Here is a 17,381-nt window from a genome sequence, read left to right on the forward strand (position 1 = left end):
TTACAGGAACAGTATACCTACTAGTTGAAGTAATTTTGTGTGTGCCTAGACCACTATGCATACTGCCCAGCAGCTCCAGCTACTCTAAAGCCTGGTAGTCACCTTCGCTGTAAAGTCGAGTGGAGACAATTATAGTTTTCCTCTTGCAGTTTGTCTCTAGCAGGACTGGGCAGTGATATAAGGAACTGAAAGTAAAAACCTATGTAAAGGCAAAAAGGTTTTCTTTAGCTGGAGTGCAAAGTCACAGTGCTAACCTCAGTTGTGTTGCTGATGAGCGATGTGCTCTCAGACGCTTTTCCATGCCTCATTTACGCCTGTTTGCCGTACATGCATACAGGGTTAGGTCATTAGATGTTTCAGAGGGTTCTTTCACCCAGGACAGCCCTGCTCCCATTTAAACGCCTCAGGAGGAGAGTGCAGGGAGCAGCGCTCCTGGCAGGGGCTACTCGCGCAGGGACCGGGCTGAGGCAGCCGACACCGGTCCGTGTGGCTGTGCAGAGTTCAGAATAGGAGGGCTTTTTGCTGCTGCCATCTGCCTATTGAAATCCGGCGACAGCCTTTCCTGGCTCGCCCGGTAATACCCACGGAGGGTTAGCCCGGCTGAGCGGCGGGCGGGAGGGCCGTGGCGGCCAGGCGGGGTGACAAGGCGCAGAGCCGCGTCGCCGCCAGGCCGGTTGGACGCCGAGCCGGCGCTGAAGCGGAGGCTGCGTCCCAGCCGGGTGCAGCGCGCTGCTGCCGGCAGCCTCGGCTGTGGTGAGTGCCCCCAGGACGGGGTCGCCGCTCGCTCGGGCCGCGTAATTTCTGGCCCAGGGTTTGATGGGTTTTTTTGCAAGGGGAAAGGGGGCAGGGTGAGGCTGCTTCGGGCCGTCCAGCGGGGCCAGCCCCAGGGCCGCCTGAGGAGCGCGGCGGGCCCCGGGGCAGCCGAGGAGGCGCGGGCGGGAGCCAATGGGGGCCGGCGCAGCAGTGTGACAGGCGGGGCGGCCGCTGCCCCCGCCGGGCGGCCGGGGCGGGGAGCCGGCACGGCGCGCCGCTCGCAGCATCATCCGCGGCTGCGGGGCTGACACACGCCTCCATCCTCCTCTCCCCCGGCAGCCGCTCGCACACGCCTCGCCGCGGCGAGGGAGGCCAGCGGGCGGAGCGGAGCGGGGGGCGCCGCGGCAGACAAAGCAAAGATGGCAGGGATCCTCGCCTGGTTCTGGAACGAGCGGTTCTGGCTGCCGCACAACGTCACCTGGGCGGACCTGCAGAGCACGGAGGAAGCCGCCTTCCCCCAGGCGGAGGACCTCTACCTCGCCTTCCCCCTGGCCTTCTGCATCTTCATGATCCGGCTGCTCTTCGAAAGGTAACACCGAGCCGCCCGCGCCGCCCCTGGGCTCGGCGGGGCTGGGCGGGCCGCGCGGCTGGCGGCGGCCGCGGCTGCTCGCTGAGGGGCAGCTGGGGAACCTTGACTGCCCGGCGTCCTCTTCCCGCCGCCGCTTCTCTCCCAGGCTTGCCGGGCTTTTACGTTTTCCCTCCCTCCGCGGTCGGTCACGTAGCGGGCCCGATGCAGGAAGGTGGAGGGGTTCGGGAGGCAGCCGGCGCTCCGCTCCCGCTTCCCGAAGCGCGGCCCGGCGCGGGCGCTAGGAGGCGAGGTCTCCCCGGGAATGGGCGCGGCGCAGCCCTCTTTCCACCTGCGGCGGCCGCGGCTCCCCGGCCCCGCGCTGGTGGTGGGGAGAGAAGGGCCCTCTGGCACCCGTGTAAGCCGGGGCCCGCCTGCCTGAGGGCCGCTACCCATGGGCTGCGGCCGCGTCCTGACCGCCCCCCTCAGGGAAGCCCCGCAAGAAGTACTGTGGGGACGGGCCGGGCGGGAAAGAAACTGTCCCGGCAGGAGAGTTTGTCCGTGTCCCTGTCGCAGGGTCGCTGTCTAGAGAGTCAACTGCGGCAAAGGCCGCGCAGCTCTCCCTTTGCGTGGCCGCGGGGCAGGACTCGGCCTAACTCCCGCTGGCGGCGCGGCTGCGGGCGGGCGGCGGCCGTTAAACCTGGGCGTCAGGTAGGAATGGGGAGTTTGATGGTGAGCACCAGGCTGAGGGTAAGGCACTGTTGTGTGGCTGAGCAGAGTTTTGCTTGGCCAGTTTGCGTGGCAGCGGTGTGAACGGTCCGTGCCATGTATCAGAAATACTCCAAGTACCGTCGGGACATAGGATCTTGGTGAAGAAATGCTCCAGATGCTGTTAGTCACCGAACCAAACTCACTGTTCTTTGAGATTGCTGAGTTTAAACCACACATTTCACAAACATATGAATATGTATATATGTATATTTAAACACAAGACGTCAAACTAGTGATCGGTCATCAATGACTATTTATTTTCTGTGAGTGTTCCCTTATGGGCAGTTAACAGAGGGCATCTGTCACAGGGAGGCAGCTGAAGCAAAGTGGGTTCGCTGCTCACTTGCGCAGGCTTCTGTGCTGCCTGACAAAGGTGGTGTTCTCTCCGTCTGCAGAGAACAAAAGAACGATTCCCTATGCCAACACCTACGTGTTTTCAGTGCTGTCTTCCTAGGCAATGCTATTAGGGTAGTTGAGGAAGATAAAGGAAGACCAGTAGTTACCATGTGCCAGAGAAAGGCTATCAAGATGCTTTAAAATTCATAAAATAGCTGATCTGCCAAGTAGCACTCCGCATCTCCTAAGTACTCCCTCGCCCTGCTTAGAATATGGCACCTGGGATGTTGGTTTGTGAAAAACTTGGCTGTTTTCATGACTCAGTTGAGAGGACCATGTTTGCTTTGGAAAAATAAGCTGTCATGGGCTGTTGTTAACTTATGTGTTGCTTTACAGATTTACTGAAAAAGGCAGCAAAACTTGTGGTCTGCCTGAAAATCTGAAGTTTTCAAAGGTTAATTTAAACCTTTATAAATGAGTTAAATGCTGCAATATAGTTAAAATTCGAGTGTGAAATCATTAGTGTTGGGTTTTTTCCCCTTTGCAGTCTGTACAACGTGTACTTTCGAGTGCTGAAAGTGGGTGCGTGATGTTGCATCTCTTGCCATCTGAACTGCAATATGTATCACAGCAGAGCTGTGTTTAGATGGAGGAACAGTTAGTCAGGGAGACAATATCAGCCTACACTTAGAATCATGTTGTTTCTGCTAGTTCTGATGCGGCTGTTGTTAGTGTTATAGAAGCTCCTCTGATTATTTAGTGGTCTGTATCCACTTCCTCTGGTTATTTTTCTTCATTTAATTAAAGTAATTTTTAATTTTGCAGTACACTGTATTTTTAAGTGTTAGTTACACAGATAAAATAAGTACATTTTCATAATTCTCTTATATTTGTTAGGCTAATTTTGAAATTTACATCTGGAAATGGTGATAGTAGGTGAGAGACCTCCAAAGAAATTTTGTTAACAATTACTTAAGTATATATTTTTTCCTTTTTAATTTCAAATCAATTGCAAAACTCCACTGTGCGAGTAAGATCAGGCCGTTTTGTGTGGGATTAATCCACACGGCATGGTACAATTGTGATTTTTCATACAGAGCATTTTATTAAAGCAGGCTGAGCAAAAATAACTGGATCTGCTTCCACTGATCAAAGCAGGGGGATTGACTTTGACTCGAATGAGGGAAAGATCAAGCCTTATTATTGTTCACTAGTAATTTATTTTGTCAGACCTCTGTGCTTTTTGTTGGGAGTCACAGAAATGCCACATGCACATCTGTAATTAAATGCTTGCAGTTATTTCAATTGATAAAGCTATACAAGATCTGGAAGGGAAAAGAGAGGAATATCTATTAAACTGATAATTTTTCATTTTTCTGTGTGTTAAAACAGCTACACTTTTTCCTTTCAAAACTCAAGTTGTGGATGACTGATATTGTACATGCTACATCCTGGAACAAGCTTTTGCAGATGTGTAACAGTTCCTTGTTTTTTGCAATGGTAGCAACTAAAGAAAAAATAAAAATAGATGCTGTAATACATTAAAAAAACCACAAACAGGTTTGTTTTAAATCTGTGGTTGTACTGCAATATTTGTAACATAAGTGTATTCTCTATTTTGTTTTATAGGATACTTAGTACAGGTGCTGTTGTAATTCTTTATACTGGTAGGTGAGCAGCCACAAGGTGTTAAGAGTGTGATTACGTATTTTAGATCCATTATTTTCAGACTCCTTCACAGCAGCCGATTACTAGGCTGCTGGAGCAGTATGGTTTTACTTCCCTTGCTATGAAGGGTAACTGACTTCATGGATCTTCACAGCAGTAAGAAATATGGTTCATGGGAAACTCTGATTTGGTCTTCATGTGTCTTTGGTTACAAAGTTCTTGACATGTCTGGGGGATAAAACTTGTCATGCTAAGGGCTAAAAGTTGACTTAATTTATATATATTTATATTCTATATACATATATATTTGAGTGTATGTATTTGTGGGTGCAATTGAAATGACAGAACTTGGAAATTTTGTTCTATACCTATTCATCTATTATTAACAGATTTAATCCTACTGGGATTTTTTTCGTTACTGGTTTGGTGAATCAACTAATGAAGTCAAGAAAACAATCTAGACGCTTCTGATTCTTTTTTTCCTTTCAAATAAGCTATTTTTGTTGGTTTCCTTGTCCTGCCATCTCTGACCAGCACTCTTGAATGAAAGGAAAAAGTAGACTAGAACATTGTGTATGCCGAATCGCTTCAGCAGTTGGATCTGATGATGATGAGTGCTCTTGAAATAAGCTTTGCTCTGAGGGGTAATCTCATAACCATGAGATTTACTGGATCTATCTGCTGAGGCCATCATAGTTATGGATGAGGTGCTAAAATACCTTAACAGCCTTTTCTCTTTTCCCTTCCTTCTCATCCATCTCTTTCTTTACACACAAAGTACATTTTAGAAAACGATAATAACTAAGCGCAAAGTTAGTGTTACCTAGTAATTTTGGAAGATTGCAGGAGTTTAGCAATGCAGTGGTAATGTGGGGACATATTTCTTCATAGTATCCATCCATTTTGTGTATCTTACTATTTTTTTTTAAAGGTAGGTAAGCAATTAAGAATCCCCTCCTGTACTATACAATGCCTTCAGCCATAAGGAGATAACATAAGTGCTCAATAATACCAGTCTCTGTCTCACTGGATCCTTTCCAGTTCTAGTGCGGGCAAGACAGGTTAATGCTGAATTGAAACTGGTCTTACTAATATCAGAGTGTTGTAGTTTTGATTGGCCTAAAAAGATAAAGAAACATCTGTTATTCTGGGCAAATACATTTTTTTTTTCTTCTTTCTTTTATGGAATCACATAGCTCTTCTCCCTCTGTGCTAGACCTCACTGCTCAGAAGTAGCATCCTTTCCTATCCTCCCAAGCACATATTCTGTGAGCAGCATGTGGTTATACAAAAACAACGTTCGCTCAGCAATTGGACACAAAACGAGGATAACACACCTCTGCTTTAGAGACCTCTCTCAAAGGAGAAGTTGGCTCAATCCTCCAAAAGAAGTCCTAACTAAACCGATTTCCGATGTGGTCCAGCAATCTTCTGAGTCAAGTAGTCTGATATTACTGCTTTCTTTACGCTTGGCTCATCTACTCCAGTTTCTCATATCTCATCTTTGTATTGTAGTTGCAGAATACTTTATTTCCCTCACCTTGTAAGCAGTAGTTTGGGATTCGATCTAATGAGATTGCTCCGTAAATTGGCAAACTAGGCTTATAATGCCTTTATTGTCCTCTGGCCTTGATGAGGGGCAGTTCTCAAAGGTGAAGCTGATATTCCTTGGTGGAATGGCTCATATGGTCAGGGATAGCTTGATTATATATATAGATATAGGAACAGCCCTCTAGCTGTGCTGATTTAAACTGAGCCAGCCTCATCATTTACTATCAGTCAGATCAAGATACTCTAGACATTGAACATACGGAAATTCACAGCTTTTGTGTGACATTTTGCCTTTGTAATGATAATTCAGCCTCAAAGGTAACCTCAGCTGACTCTCATTTAGTATGACACAGTAGAATTCCTAGTGGATCAGGGTGACATAATACAATGACTGTGTGTGTGCGCATGTATATATATATGTATATTGCTAACTGTAAAAATTAATTCAGGTAACAATACATTAAAGCCTTGCAAGTGTTTCTGGTATATGGCGTATACATACAAATCTGATTTTCATAATCACTAAGACATCTAGTATCAGTGCTTTCTTACAACAACAAGAAGGCGAGACAGGATACAGAATTTGGAAGAGGATGCACAAACTTGGTGCATTTCCAGCAGCCTTAAACCTTATCTGGGGAGGCTGAGTGCGGCAATGATTGTTATTTCTATCAAAACCTGTTTGTAGACTATGATATTTGTAGATTTCTTGCTTAGTTACCTGTGTGTTAGGCAAAATCTGATAATTCAGGTATAATTCACTTGTGTGTAAGTGGATGCATGCGTTCACTGACAGTAACTTTCTTAGGTTTTTTTCCTCTGTATTTTTTATAATTGCTTTTTCTCATAAGATGACCTATGAGGTCTTTTTTATTTTTTCTTTGATTAGTATTTAATAAATGCTTAATTCAGTTGAAATGGAATAGGACATTGAAATTGATAATTTCCTTTAAAACATACAGGCAATGTAAAGAAAACAACTGAAAAAGCTATTTCTTTTAAACTTTAAACCTATTTCTTCTTAAAATAGTAACAATAGAGCATTAGCAGAAAATAGGTTTAAAATAAATTTGTATCTTGCTGATTGCGCTATCCATTTCTGTGTTTCTTTTCATTAGTTATTCATTTTCTGTCATTTACATTTTCCTTTATGTACCAGTTTTTGTTGCCTAGGGTTGCAGTGTCTGAGCTTCAGCCACTAACACAAGTAAATATCTGACAACAAAATGATTGTTTTTATCTGGAGAGCCATTGTCGTGGAGCTCTGTCTTACCAGCTCTGACCAGTGTGGTGTACACTTACCCACCTTCATTATGTCTGTGTTGGCTAATATGCGTCTCTGTTGTGTAATGTAGTTGTGTGTTCAGATGTAAGCTGAGACTTCCTTTAAAAGAAGGTGGAGTGGATAAAATGCATACTATTTAAATGTCCTTCATAAAGGACCGTTTATAGATGCACATTAGTACCAATCTTAAAATTGGGAGTTAAATGGGAAATACGCGTTGAGCTCCAGTGGAGAATGCCATTAAAACGGAGGGAAGGGTTTCAGTGACAGGTCACTAGTGGGTACTGGGAGCCTATTACTGGGGCAGAGCTGCTGTTAGTGGGGTTTTATCTGAGTGCAGGTTCCAGTTACTGTTAGAAACTCCCATTCAGTTCCTACCAGGATTCCTGTAACTGCGCAGTTGGGTCCAAATTGCCTGTGGCTCTTTCGGTTGTTCCTACTTCTGCCTCTGTTGCTGATTAACAGGCATTTGTTAAGAATTTGTTCTCGGGGAAAAAGTAGAGCTTCTGGTATGCTGCCTCTTTCTACACATCTGTGGACCAGTGTGTTATTAGTCCATTCAAAGTATTTAGTAAATTAACATTTGGAGAGATCTGTACCCTTGACTTTATCTCTGTTATCTGTCAGTGGGGTAGAGGGGAAGGGGTTGCCTGAGCTGAAGTCAAGTGCTTGCTAGACCATATTTGTGGATTGGTTTTTTTGTGGGGTTTTTTCCCCAACAGTTGTTAAATATCCCATGCCTACAGTAGTTTGACAGTTAATTAGCATTTGGGGGTTCTGTGCCTGTGTCAAGGTGGTCTTGGAGTTTTGACAAGAAAGTTAAAATTACATCATGAGTATGTCGCTTTCATAAGTGATGTAACCTTATATAATGTTCAGTAGTATGCTTAAGACTGTAGTTGGCATCTTATGGATGCTCAGATGCGAATGATATGTACCAACAGTTCCTTGGAGGTGTTCATCTAACACCTTGATTGCTCTGTGGTCTCCCACACCAGTGACTGTCATCATTCCTTAGGCACTTATAGATTTTGGGGGTGCAGCAGGTATGGGCATCCAGGTCAAGGGAAAGGGAGGGAAATGTGTGGTCACTGATCACTTGGAAGAGGAGGAATCACTCATGTCTTGCTTTAAGGTGAGCAAAGTTTCTGATAATCAGATGGGCTGAGATCTTCTGTCCTCTGCGAGAAAGTCTTTTTAGGACACGGTCCTTATAGAAGACTAACTCTACGCCATCTGGAATCCATCAGTTTCTCATGAGGATGATACTTTTCTAGTTATTTTGAAGTAGTCAAATTGTGGCAGAGGTGGGAGAGCTGAAGTATTTAGCATAGCCAGTTACAATCTTAGACATGATTTTCATAATGCCACAAAGCTTTTCACAAAGCTGTGACTTCTGTACCAAAAGCAGAGAGTAAACTGTAATGATTTTTTTTTTCTATGTAGTTAATACCTCTCATAATCACAAATTTTGCCGTTGGTAAGCTTTCAGACTGCTGACCAATTGTGAAGCCTCATTTAACTGTTAGTGATATAGCATAATCAAATTTTAACTCTCAAGGTAATTGTCTGTACAATTATTAAGGATGTCTAAGAGCTGTAAAGAAGCATAACATCCAGTTAGCCATGTTGTATATTTTATAATATGTAATATACATATGTATTTGTGTATGAGCTATTAATCTAAGTTACCTTTTACACAGGGAGGAACAGAATGCTAAGGTTCTCCATACTACCTTGTATTAATGAAGTATCTTTCAAGTTTACTAACCTAAACCTCATTTTAATATTATAAATGATGCGTTTTAAAGTTTGGTCTGAAATGATGAAAAGCCTTCTTTGCAATTACAGGTCACACTAGGATGGTTAAAGCAATATGTCTAAATCACTTGCATTTTTTTCTCAGTGCAGTAAAAGCTTTTTTTAATAGTATTTTCCCCATCTTGGTCTCTCTTGTAAGGATGGGGGGGAATAACCTATAGTACTATATTAAGAATAATAAATCTAGCTGATGTAGTTACACTGATGCAAAAAACAGAGGTTAGAACCCAGAGGGTGTTCATTGGCATAAAATCTTAGATTTCTGAGGCTGTTTTGAGTATTTGTGCATGCAGTAGTATTTTTCTATCCTTTGTAACAAGCTGGTTGCTCTATTTTTAACAGTAATGGGATGACCCAGAGGAAAAAGTGGCTCTTTTATTTGTTACACGTGGTGTCATCACATCTACTCATTGCCCATTTGCCATCCTCTGAGATAAACTTAATGTTTTTTAGTTCTGCAAACAGAAGGTGGAGGAGGCTTGATAGAAATTATGCTGATATCCTCACTTTGGAATTGGGATCTCTTCACTCCCTTTTAGACTCTCTTGCTGGCTGAATTCAGTTCTATATGGCATTGTGTGGATACTTGAGCTTTCACTGGGACTGTCATTTACCACATCTCTGGGACTTTCATCCTTACTGAGAAGAGAGTGGAAGCAGAGGCCACTCGCAGCTGCTTCTTTGCTACGATGTTTAGCATCCTGTAGTTACACAGAGCTTTAAATTATGAAAGCTACTTTTGCACCAACACTGTCTACCTGGACAATTGGTACAAATGAGCATAACTGCCTAGGCTAATGGGAGATGCTTTCATGTGATGGCAGGGAATTGCTTATTTGGAAATAAGAGTGTGCTGTACAGTGCAAAGTAAAGAGACCCTGCTTACTCAAAAGCAGTTGCTGATCACAAAAGTGAGTAATGTGAAAAGATCAGAGTGGTACATTGTAATATCCATTGTGCTTGCTTTTGCTTGTGTCTGTTGTGACTGCGTGATGTGTGTGTTTCTAAGAGAAATGCAGTGGTCCAAACAGATGGAGACAAACTGCCCGGTGTGCTGTTGTGAAGGGGACAGTCCGAACAAGATATGTTCCTGAAGAAGTACAGAAATCAGCCTTGATACAGTAACTGCTGAAACTCTGTAGGTGGGCAGCATAAACGTGGAACACTAGTCGAAGCCTGCGGGCATTACAGCGTGACAAAGGAGACAAAATTAAGTCTATGTGAAATGGAAGTGAGCTGAGAAATTTTGGGAGTGGTAGGTGAACTCGGGTGGTGGTGAGCTCCTCTGACACATTGCTCAGCCAGGAGGAGACTTGCTCAGTTGGGGAGCTGGAGGGCTCCAGTCTCTCGCCAGCTGACTGTCAGGGCTGTGGCTTTCCTGGGCGCTGCTGTAGCAGATGAGACCAGTCAGTCATCAAGACCAGAATTCTCCTTGCAACTGGTGAGACCAGTTGCTTCTGTCGAAAACAAAGTTTTAGGTAATGAGTGGGCCATGAATGGGAATGTGCCTGGTGACAAGCTTTTCCGTGGCTGTCTATTAGATTTTCTTGAACTTCCTGCTGTTTACTACTTGTGGTTGTCCAAAGCATGCTGCTGAACAAGATGATCAGGTTCAGTTGGATGTATTTATTCCTCTTGTGGGTATCATGTTGGAAAGAAGCTGTTGAGAAAAAGAAAAGCAAGTGGTTAGACCACAAGCAGGAGCGTGCTTTGTGTGTATTGAAGCAATAATTGGGTGGTAATTGGGTGGTTGATACTTATCTGTCAACTTTTCCCACGCACCTAGTATGAGAGAAGGGAGAGAACTGATATAAGAGAGTAGCCTGAAAATATGAACAATTCCAATGCCAAATGCTCCCCAGGATTACAACGCTCATTGTACTAAATTAACTTTGCAGTTATTGCATTGATGCGATTATGACAAATTGAACCGCAGATGGAGTCCTGGGAGTGCTGGTGGACAACAAGTTGAACGTGAGCCAGAAATGCACCAGCAGCATTGGGGAGAGTGTTGCCAGCAGATCAAGGGAAGGGATTATTCCCCTGTGCTCGGCACTGGTGAGGCCATGTCTGGAGCAATGAGTCCAGTTTTGGTCTCCCCTCTATAAGACATGAACATAGTGGAGTGAGGGCAGTGAAGGGCCACTAAGATGATTAAGGATTTGGAGCATCTGACATGAGGAGAGCTGGGATGGTTCAGTCTGGAGAATACTCCGGGGGATCTTACCGGTGTGTACAAATACTTGATAGGGAGAGTAAAGAAGGCAGGCAGAGTCAGACGACTCTTAGTGGTGTCCAGTGAAAGGACAAGTAATTGATAATCAGAAAATTCTGTTTAAACATGAGAACAAGCTTTTTCCTGGGATGGTGGTGAAACACTGGGACAGGTTACCTAGAGAGGCTGTGGAGTCTCCAACTGGAGAGGTACTCAAAAAACAAACAACTGGGCGTGGTCCTGCTCTCATTGACCATGCTGAGAGTAGGGGACTGGACTAGGTGATCTCCAGAGGTCTCTTCCAACCTCAGTGATTCTGTGAAATCATAAACCTCACTAAATGGCATGTTTTCATAATGCAGGGCTCCAAGGGGCTTCTGGGATCTTACGTCTGTATGAAGTTTGTAAACTGTATCGGAAACCTGACTAGGTGAGGATTAGGTTGAAGATTGCTGTAAGCCTGCAGGAGAAACTTGATTAGGGCAGAGCACGTAACACTTGTTTGAATGGACATCTGGATTTTCCATTTGCTGTAGAATGGGTCTTTTGATTTTATTGTTGTCTGACATGTGAGCAGATGGGACGTAAAGAAATAGATGTGGACCTCCTCTGCCTAAGACAGGAATTACCTTGTGGGTACCCAAAATGAAGTCCGAGTTGCTGTGGTATAAACACATTCTGTTCCCTTCCAGAATTGATGCTTTGAGTCTCCTACAGCATTAAATTTGATTATAACAGGCAATTTTGAGGATAATTTTAGTTTTGTTCCACTTAAGTTGATTCTTTTCCACACTGCAATATCTTCAAGATAATTTTGTTTTTGAAAAAAAAATCCACGGAAAGAAATGCTTAGAAGAAAGGGAAAAGTGATAACATGCCTTACTGGAAAAGCTTTTATTCCCTTTGTGTTCAAGATAATAAGAATAAATCAGTCTTCGTTCACTATTTGTTTATATAGGTGTTATATATATATTAGTTGTAAATATATATGTACGTGTGTGTGTTACAGTAATTTATACACCACAGTGGCATCATGTCACTCTGATGTAACTTTTTTTTGTATTTTATTAAATTACAAAAAATCTTTCAGAGCAGCTATAAAATATTGGCTGCTCTAGAAAATGAGATATTTCAAAATGTCAGTTGTTGGGGTGATAATGAAACACTTTGATATTTGACAGAAGAAACACACCTTATATCCTAATTAGAGGAACTCGTGTGTGTGCTAACCTGGAATTGTTATTTTCTAGAGCATTTATAGGAAATATAAAAATACTTGGTTTTCTTCCAGCTTGGGATGAAATGGAAATTTAAAATGTCAAAATTTCGTCAGGAACAGATGTCCTGACATTCAGCCAGCACTGATAAATGAGTCTGGTTACAAGACTATGACATAGAGATAAAAATGAGATCTCTATAGCATTGGCAGCCTCCAGATGCATACATTCTTGACCAGCTCTTAATTTAAGAGTTATTCAGTTTGTACGTGTATGCACAGTGCACAGAAAGTTTTGTTGTTTTGTATTTTATTTAAGAAAAATATTATCTAAATAGGTTGATTTTCTTGAAATTAGGCTGAAGGTTTGCTAGAATCATGGCAAGAGCTCAAACCTCTAGCCTGGCATTTACCTTCAGTTGTCAAGATGAAAAGTGCAGTAGCAGAAACAGAAGAACAGTACTTCATCTTGCTTACTCTTCCATTGAGAGCTGACTTCAAGGTTTGAAGAGAAAGTAGCATTTTGTCTCCATCACCATAGCATCACTTGTATTTTGCCTTGTTTCCTGATTGGAATAACTCAGGCATAACACCAGAGTGACTTAGAGCTTTAAATACTAAAACCAAATCTCTTAAGTAAGGTGCCTTCAAGAACAGAAAACTGCAAAGTTACCTTGAAGCATCTGATTTTACACTTAACTACAGTTCATTGCAGTTAAATTGTTTTTCTTATTCTGGAGGGTAGATTTAGTGCTAGTATGGGGTTGTCTTGTGGGGTTTTTTGTTTACTTGATATACAGGTAGAATTTAGGATTTTGATTGTTTTATGTCTGCTATGGAAGCTGCCTGTTAATGAATGAAAAAGAACGCATTGTTTTGGGCCAAAGCATATGATTCATGACACTTTAACTCACTCTCACTTCTCATCTTACATTATTTCTTGCTATGCATCTTTCTGATCTTCATCTCTTCTATATGCCCCATAAAAGTTTTCTTGTCCTGCATCTACTCCCATCTTACTTTTTATTTGCCCCCTTGCTGATTTTTTTTTCCCCCCTTTGAACAAAAGCTGTCTATCCATGGATGGTCTTCTGCAGAGCTGCTGGTGGCAAACAAAGGCAGATCTGAAGCTTCTGTCTTGAGGTTTGTCCATTGCTGCCTAGCTGTTGTGTATGGAAGAGGCAGCAACTGAAATAGAGAGGAAGCAAAAATATAAATTACTAATTTTTTTAAATTCTATTTTTCTTTCCTGGACTAAGTGCAACATTTCCCTTCTCCCCCATTTTTTTTCAGGACTAGTAGTATATGCAGCCATGGACTTTTGTTCTGTCTGAAAATCTCACACATAGAAGGTTAGTTAACATTTGGTGTTAACTAGAAAGACTTTTATGCTTTTTTGACAGAGTAAGATGCGGGCCTCCGCTCCTGCATGGTGTAAGGTGATCAGTCAAAGGGATCATGCAATAGCCTTGCTACTCCTTCTCTTGATCCCTTTTGAACACGAGCATCTCTAATACTGGCTAAAGGCATCAGGTCTGCAACTCAAGGGCAGGCTATTGGTAAGCACCTTGTGGACAGCTTTCTTGTGTCCTGCCCCGGTTCTGCTCTTGCACAAAGCTACTTCGTGGTGGAGAAGAAGGTCTGATGCATCCGTGCAGTGGTTGTAGCTCCTGTCAACAAGTGTAGGGTGGCCTGGAAGGAGTATCCTGGTGTTGCCCTAACAGGTAGTGTGCTGCAACTGCGTTGCCGTCAGTCCACGTGCCAAGTAGCTTAATGCGAACCCAGGTGCTCTATGTAAACTATAGTCACTGCCAGAGTTACAATATAAGCATCTATTAAGAGTTCTGTTGAGTACACACAAACAGAAAAAGAAAAGTATCATCCTTAATGATGATGATGTTTGTTCCACATGTGGTGATATTGTGATTTAGAGAGTACAATTGGGTGTGTGTATACATGCAGATATTAAATAGGTTATGATGATGACCTCCAAGACCTTCTCAACAACTCTCCCACTCTGCTTCACAATAGGGTGCTCTTTTTGCCTTGCCTGGTAGTCTTGCAGGTATTCATTTATATGGAATGACATAAAGAGGCTTCTGAATGAGTACGCTTGCATAATGAATACTAAAATGGAGCACACTGGATCCACCCTGTATTTTCTTACAGTTCCCTTTTAACCAAACTCTCTTCAAGTAAAGGCTTTGTAAATGCCCCCCCTCAGCTTTGCCCACAGAAGAGCCGTTATCAGCCACAAAGTTTAATCGCAGGAGTGGGCTCTCCATCTTCCAGGGCCTCCACAACTCCAGCCTGTGAGACAGTGATTGGAAGTATCCTGGTCTGGTCTTGGTGTTGACCTTGAAAGAGCAAGGCTTCTGGCTCAGGAGGTCTAACATTGAGTGTTACAGTAAAGCAGAGGACTGAAAATTAGTGTGCTCATGTTCTCTGTTGATGATTTTTGAGTGATCTATTATGTAGTCTTAGGGTCTGGGATCCTTTTTTATAATATGAGCATAGGAACAGTAACTGCTTCTTGCTTCTAAAATGTTTTCACATTGTTTAATAGAGAATTGTCACAAATAGCCAAAAGTTTTCAGAACTTACTGCAAGGAGAGCTGTTCTGCTGAACAGCTTCCTGAAGCCCCTTCCCCTTGCACTACAGGTGCAGTTGCTTCTGTTCTGGAATAACTGAATAATAAAATGTGACTGGGACATATGAGGATAGAAGGGAAGAAGGAAGATGGAAATTTCCATCTTCGCACCCGAGTTTTCTGGGATATTTTTCTCCCCATGTCTTAAATAAGACTAGGTATAAGGTCCCAGTCACTGACAGTTGCCATCAACTGTACAAAGCATCCACTTCTAAAGAAATGCCACTAATCGATCTCATTCCTGCTTTGACAAGGAGAGATCTGGAACAAGACGAAATTACCTACAAAACATGCAGAACTTGTGGGAATCCTTATCAGAAAGATCTGTTTTGGAGAACCCAAATCTTGAAAAAAGGCACTCGCAGCTATAAGCTGTAGCAGCCACTGGAGAGTTTGCTCTTTATACTTCTCAGCACCTTCTTAAATATCATCTTGCCTGGAAATTTTCCAGTGTATTGCTTAAAAGAAATAAAAGAAGTAATCTTCATGGTAGGAAAGTGCAAACTGTCAGACTATCTTAATTTTAATGGTATTGCCTTGCTTTGCCATCCATTTACAGTGTGCCCTGAGGAGTCATACACAGGGTTGGGTTTTTTCCTTCCTCATTCCTTACCTCTAAAATTGTACTGAAAACAGTAATAATAATAGTAGTGATGGTAATATATGATTTGCCTGTTCCAAAAGGGTGTTTTGAGATGCAGGTCTGTAAAGGGGACTTAATCCATATGAACAGTTGAGGAAGGTCTGAGTAATAATATGATGGCTGTGTAGCTGGCTGCATGTAATAAAGCTGTGTAAGGCTGAAAAACTAGCAGAAGGAAATGCTGATGCTTTTCTGTGGAAGTGCAGCATAATGCTTGCCATGAAGATCCATGACTAGAGGAAGGCTGCTGTGTGTGGCAGTACTTTATATCAAAGGGACGTGTCCTCTTTATTTGGCTAAAAAGAAATACATTTTGGAACACATTAAAATCTGTATTTTAATACTGCTTTTGGACATCTGAATGGTATTTAGGACAGGGTATAAAAAGTTAGTATTTACAAAGTTACTGTCCTATAATTGTTGTAATATTAATGAAGGACTTTGTTTACTCTTAGGCTTTATTTATGACAACAGTACACTACTGCAGTGTACTTCAGCTCTCAGCTCATGGTTTAGGTCTGGATCTTGCAGCTGGATTATGGTATAAATGAAATAGTGATAAAATGCAAATTCTTTTGTTCCTACTGCAGAACAGGCTGAGTGATTGTGGTGTTCCAAAGCCTCTTAAATAACAGTGTTAAAATAATGAGTAATTAAAACAAAAGTTGGAATACTTCTGTGCCATCAATAAATATTTGCATCTCAAATGACAGATCATGACAAGTCAACCCCCTCATGTGTGTGAGTAATGCAAATAATTTTTGTGGAGATACAGTGCAGCAACCACATGGCTTGTGGTGTGACAATCTGCTGCTCTTCAGTATCTTGACACTTCTGTTGCTTACTTGGAACTTAAAGTTTAGGGAATTAATTCCTCACCAAATTCCTCCTGAACTCACTAGGTAAAAATTCTTATGAGAGGTTGGGGACCCGAGGTGGGAATGGGATATAGAAGTAGAATTGGAAGGAGCACACAGGTGTCTTCTGGAGCGTGGGAAAGGGGAGTGAGACTAAGGATACAGTGTGAGGAGGGGAAAACGTGACCATGATGTATGTGCGTGCACCTGGGAGGAATGCGGTGTAACAAGGCATGCCCATTTGTTTGTTCTAACCAGAAACAACATGTATTTGCAACTGCTCCCTTCAGGTACACTTCTAAATTCAAGGTATATGACAATATTTGTATCCTAGGAAAGGGAGAGATTTGATGTACGTATGATTGTCTGCCTCAAGTTGTACATGGGACAGATCTGAAAATTCTTAAGAAGAATTAAAGTTTTATCTTTTTTTAAAGTAGGCAATAGAAAGCTATAGTGTTTGTATCATTGCAATCCCCTCCCACATGGAAGGGTGTAGCATGCCCAGGCACCACCCCCACCTTCTTGCAGCATCTTTAATGAACACAGATTACAAATGAGAAAGAAAAGAGATGCCAGCTGGCTAACATGACCCAAAATGATTACAGACTGATATCTGTTTATCTCTGCTGGTGGCATCCAGGTATCTGACATTTGGGAGAGACAGCACCCTTGCTACTCTTTCTAAATTAAGTCAATAATAACCTTCCAGGTTTGGTTGGAAAATGTAGGTACTGTTACTTCTGGCAGGTCTTGCTGAGAGGTTGGATCCTCGTTGTTCACCAGAGCCCTAGATGGCCAGTGAGACCAGGAACGCCAAAAAGAAATACAGGAGATTTGTATAAAACTTTCTTTAGGGTAGGTGATTTTCATCTGTAGAAGTTATAAGTAGTATTAAAATGAGTCAATTTCCGACTGCTGAACTGCAATCTCCAAGGACAGAGGAATCACAGCTGGGCATGAGATGAGGTGACATACTGCTACAGTATGTCAGTGTGGGAAATCTTGAAGATGGAGCAAGTAGGTGAAATTTGAGTCTGATGAGCCTT

The 17,381-nt window shown here is 42.7% G+C and overlaps 1 protein-coding gene across 2 annotated transcripts in view; it reads left to right on the forward strand.

Moving 5' to 3' along the window:
* Nucleotides 1-986: 986 nt before the first annotated feature.
* CERS6 (ceramide synthase 6) overlaps nt 987-17,381 on the forward strand; it is a 125,198-nt gene continuing 108,803 nt past the window's right edge. For both annotated transcript variants that reach the window (XM_054830835.1, XM_054830836.1), the window contains exon 1: nt 987-1,342. In XM_054830835.1, coding sequence (XP_054686810.1) covers nt 1,173-1,342 — 170 coding nt within the window. In that variant the 5' untranslated portion in view covers nt 987-1,172. The remainder of the gene's footprint in view (nt 1,343-17,381) is intronic.

This window comes from Grus americana, chromosome 6, assembly GCF_028858705.1.
Source record: "Grus americana isolate bGruAme1 chromosome 6, bGruAme1.mat, whole genome shotgun sequence".
NCBI lineage: Eukaryota > Metazoa > Chordata > Aves > Gruiformes > Gruidae > Grus > Grus americana.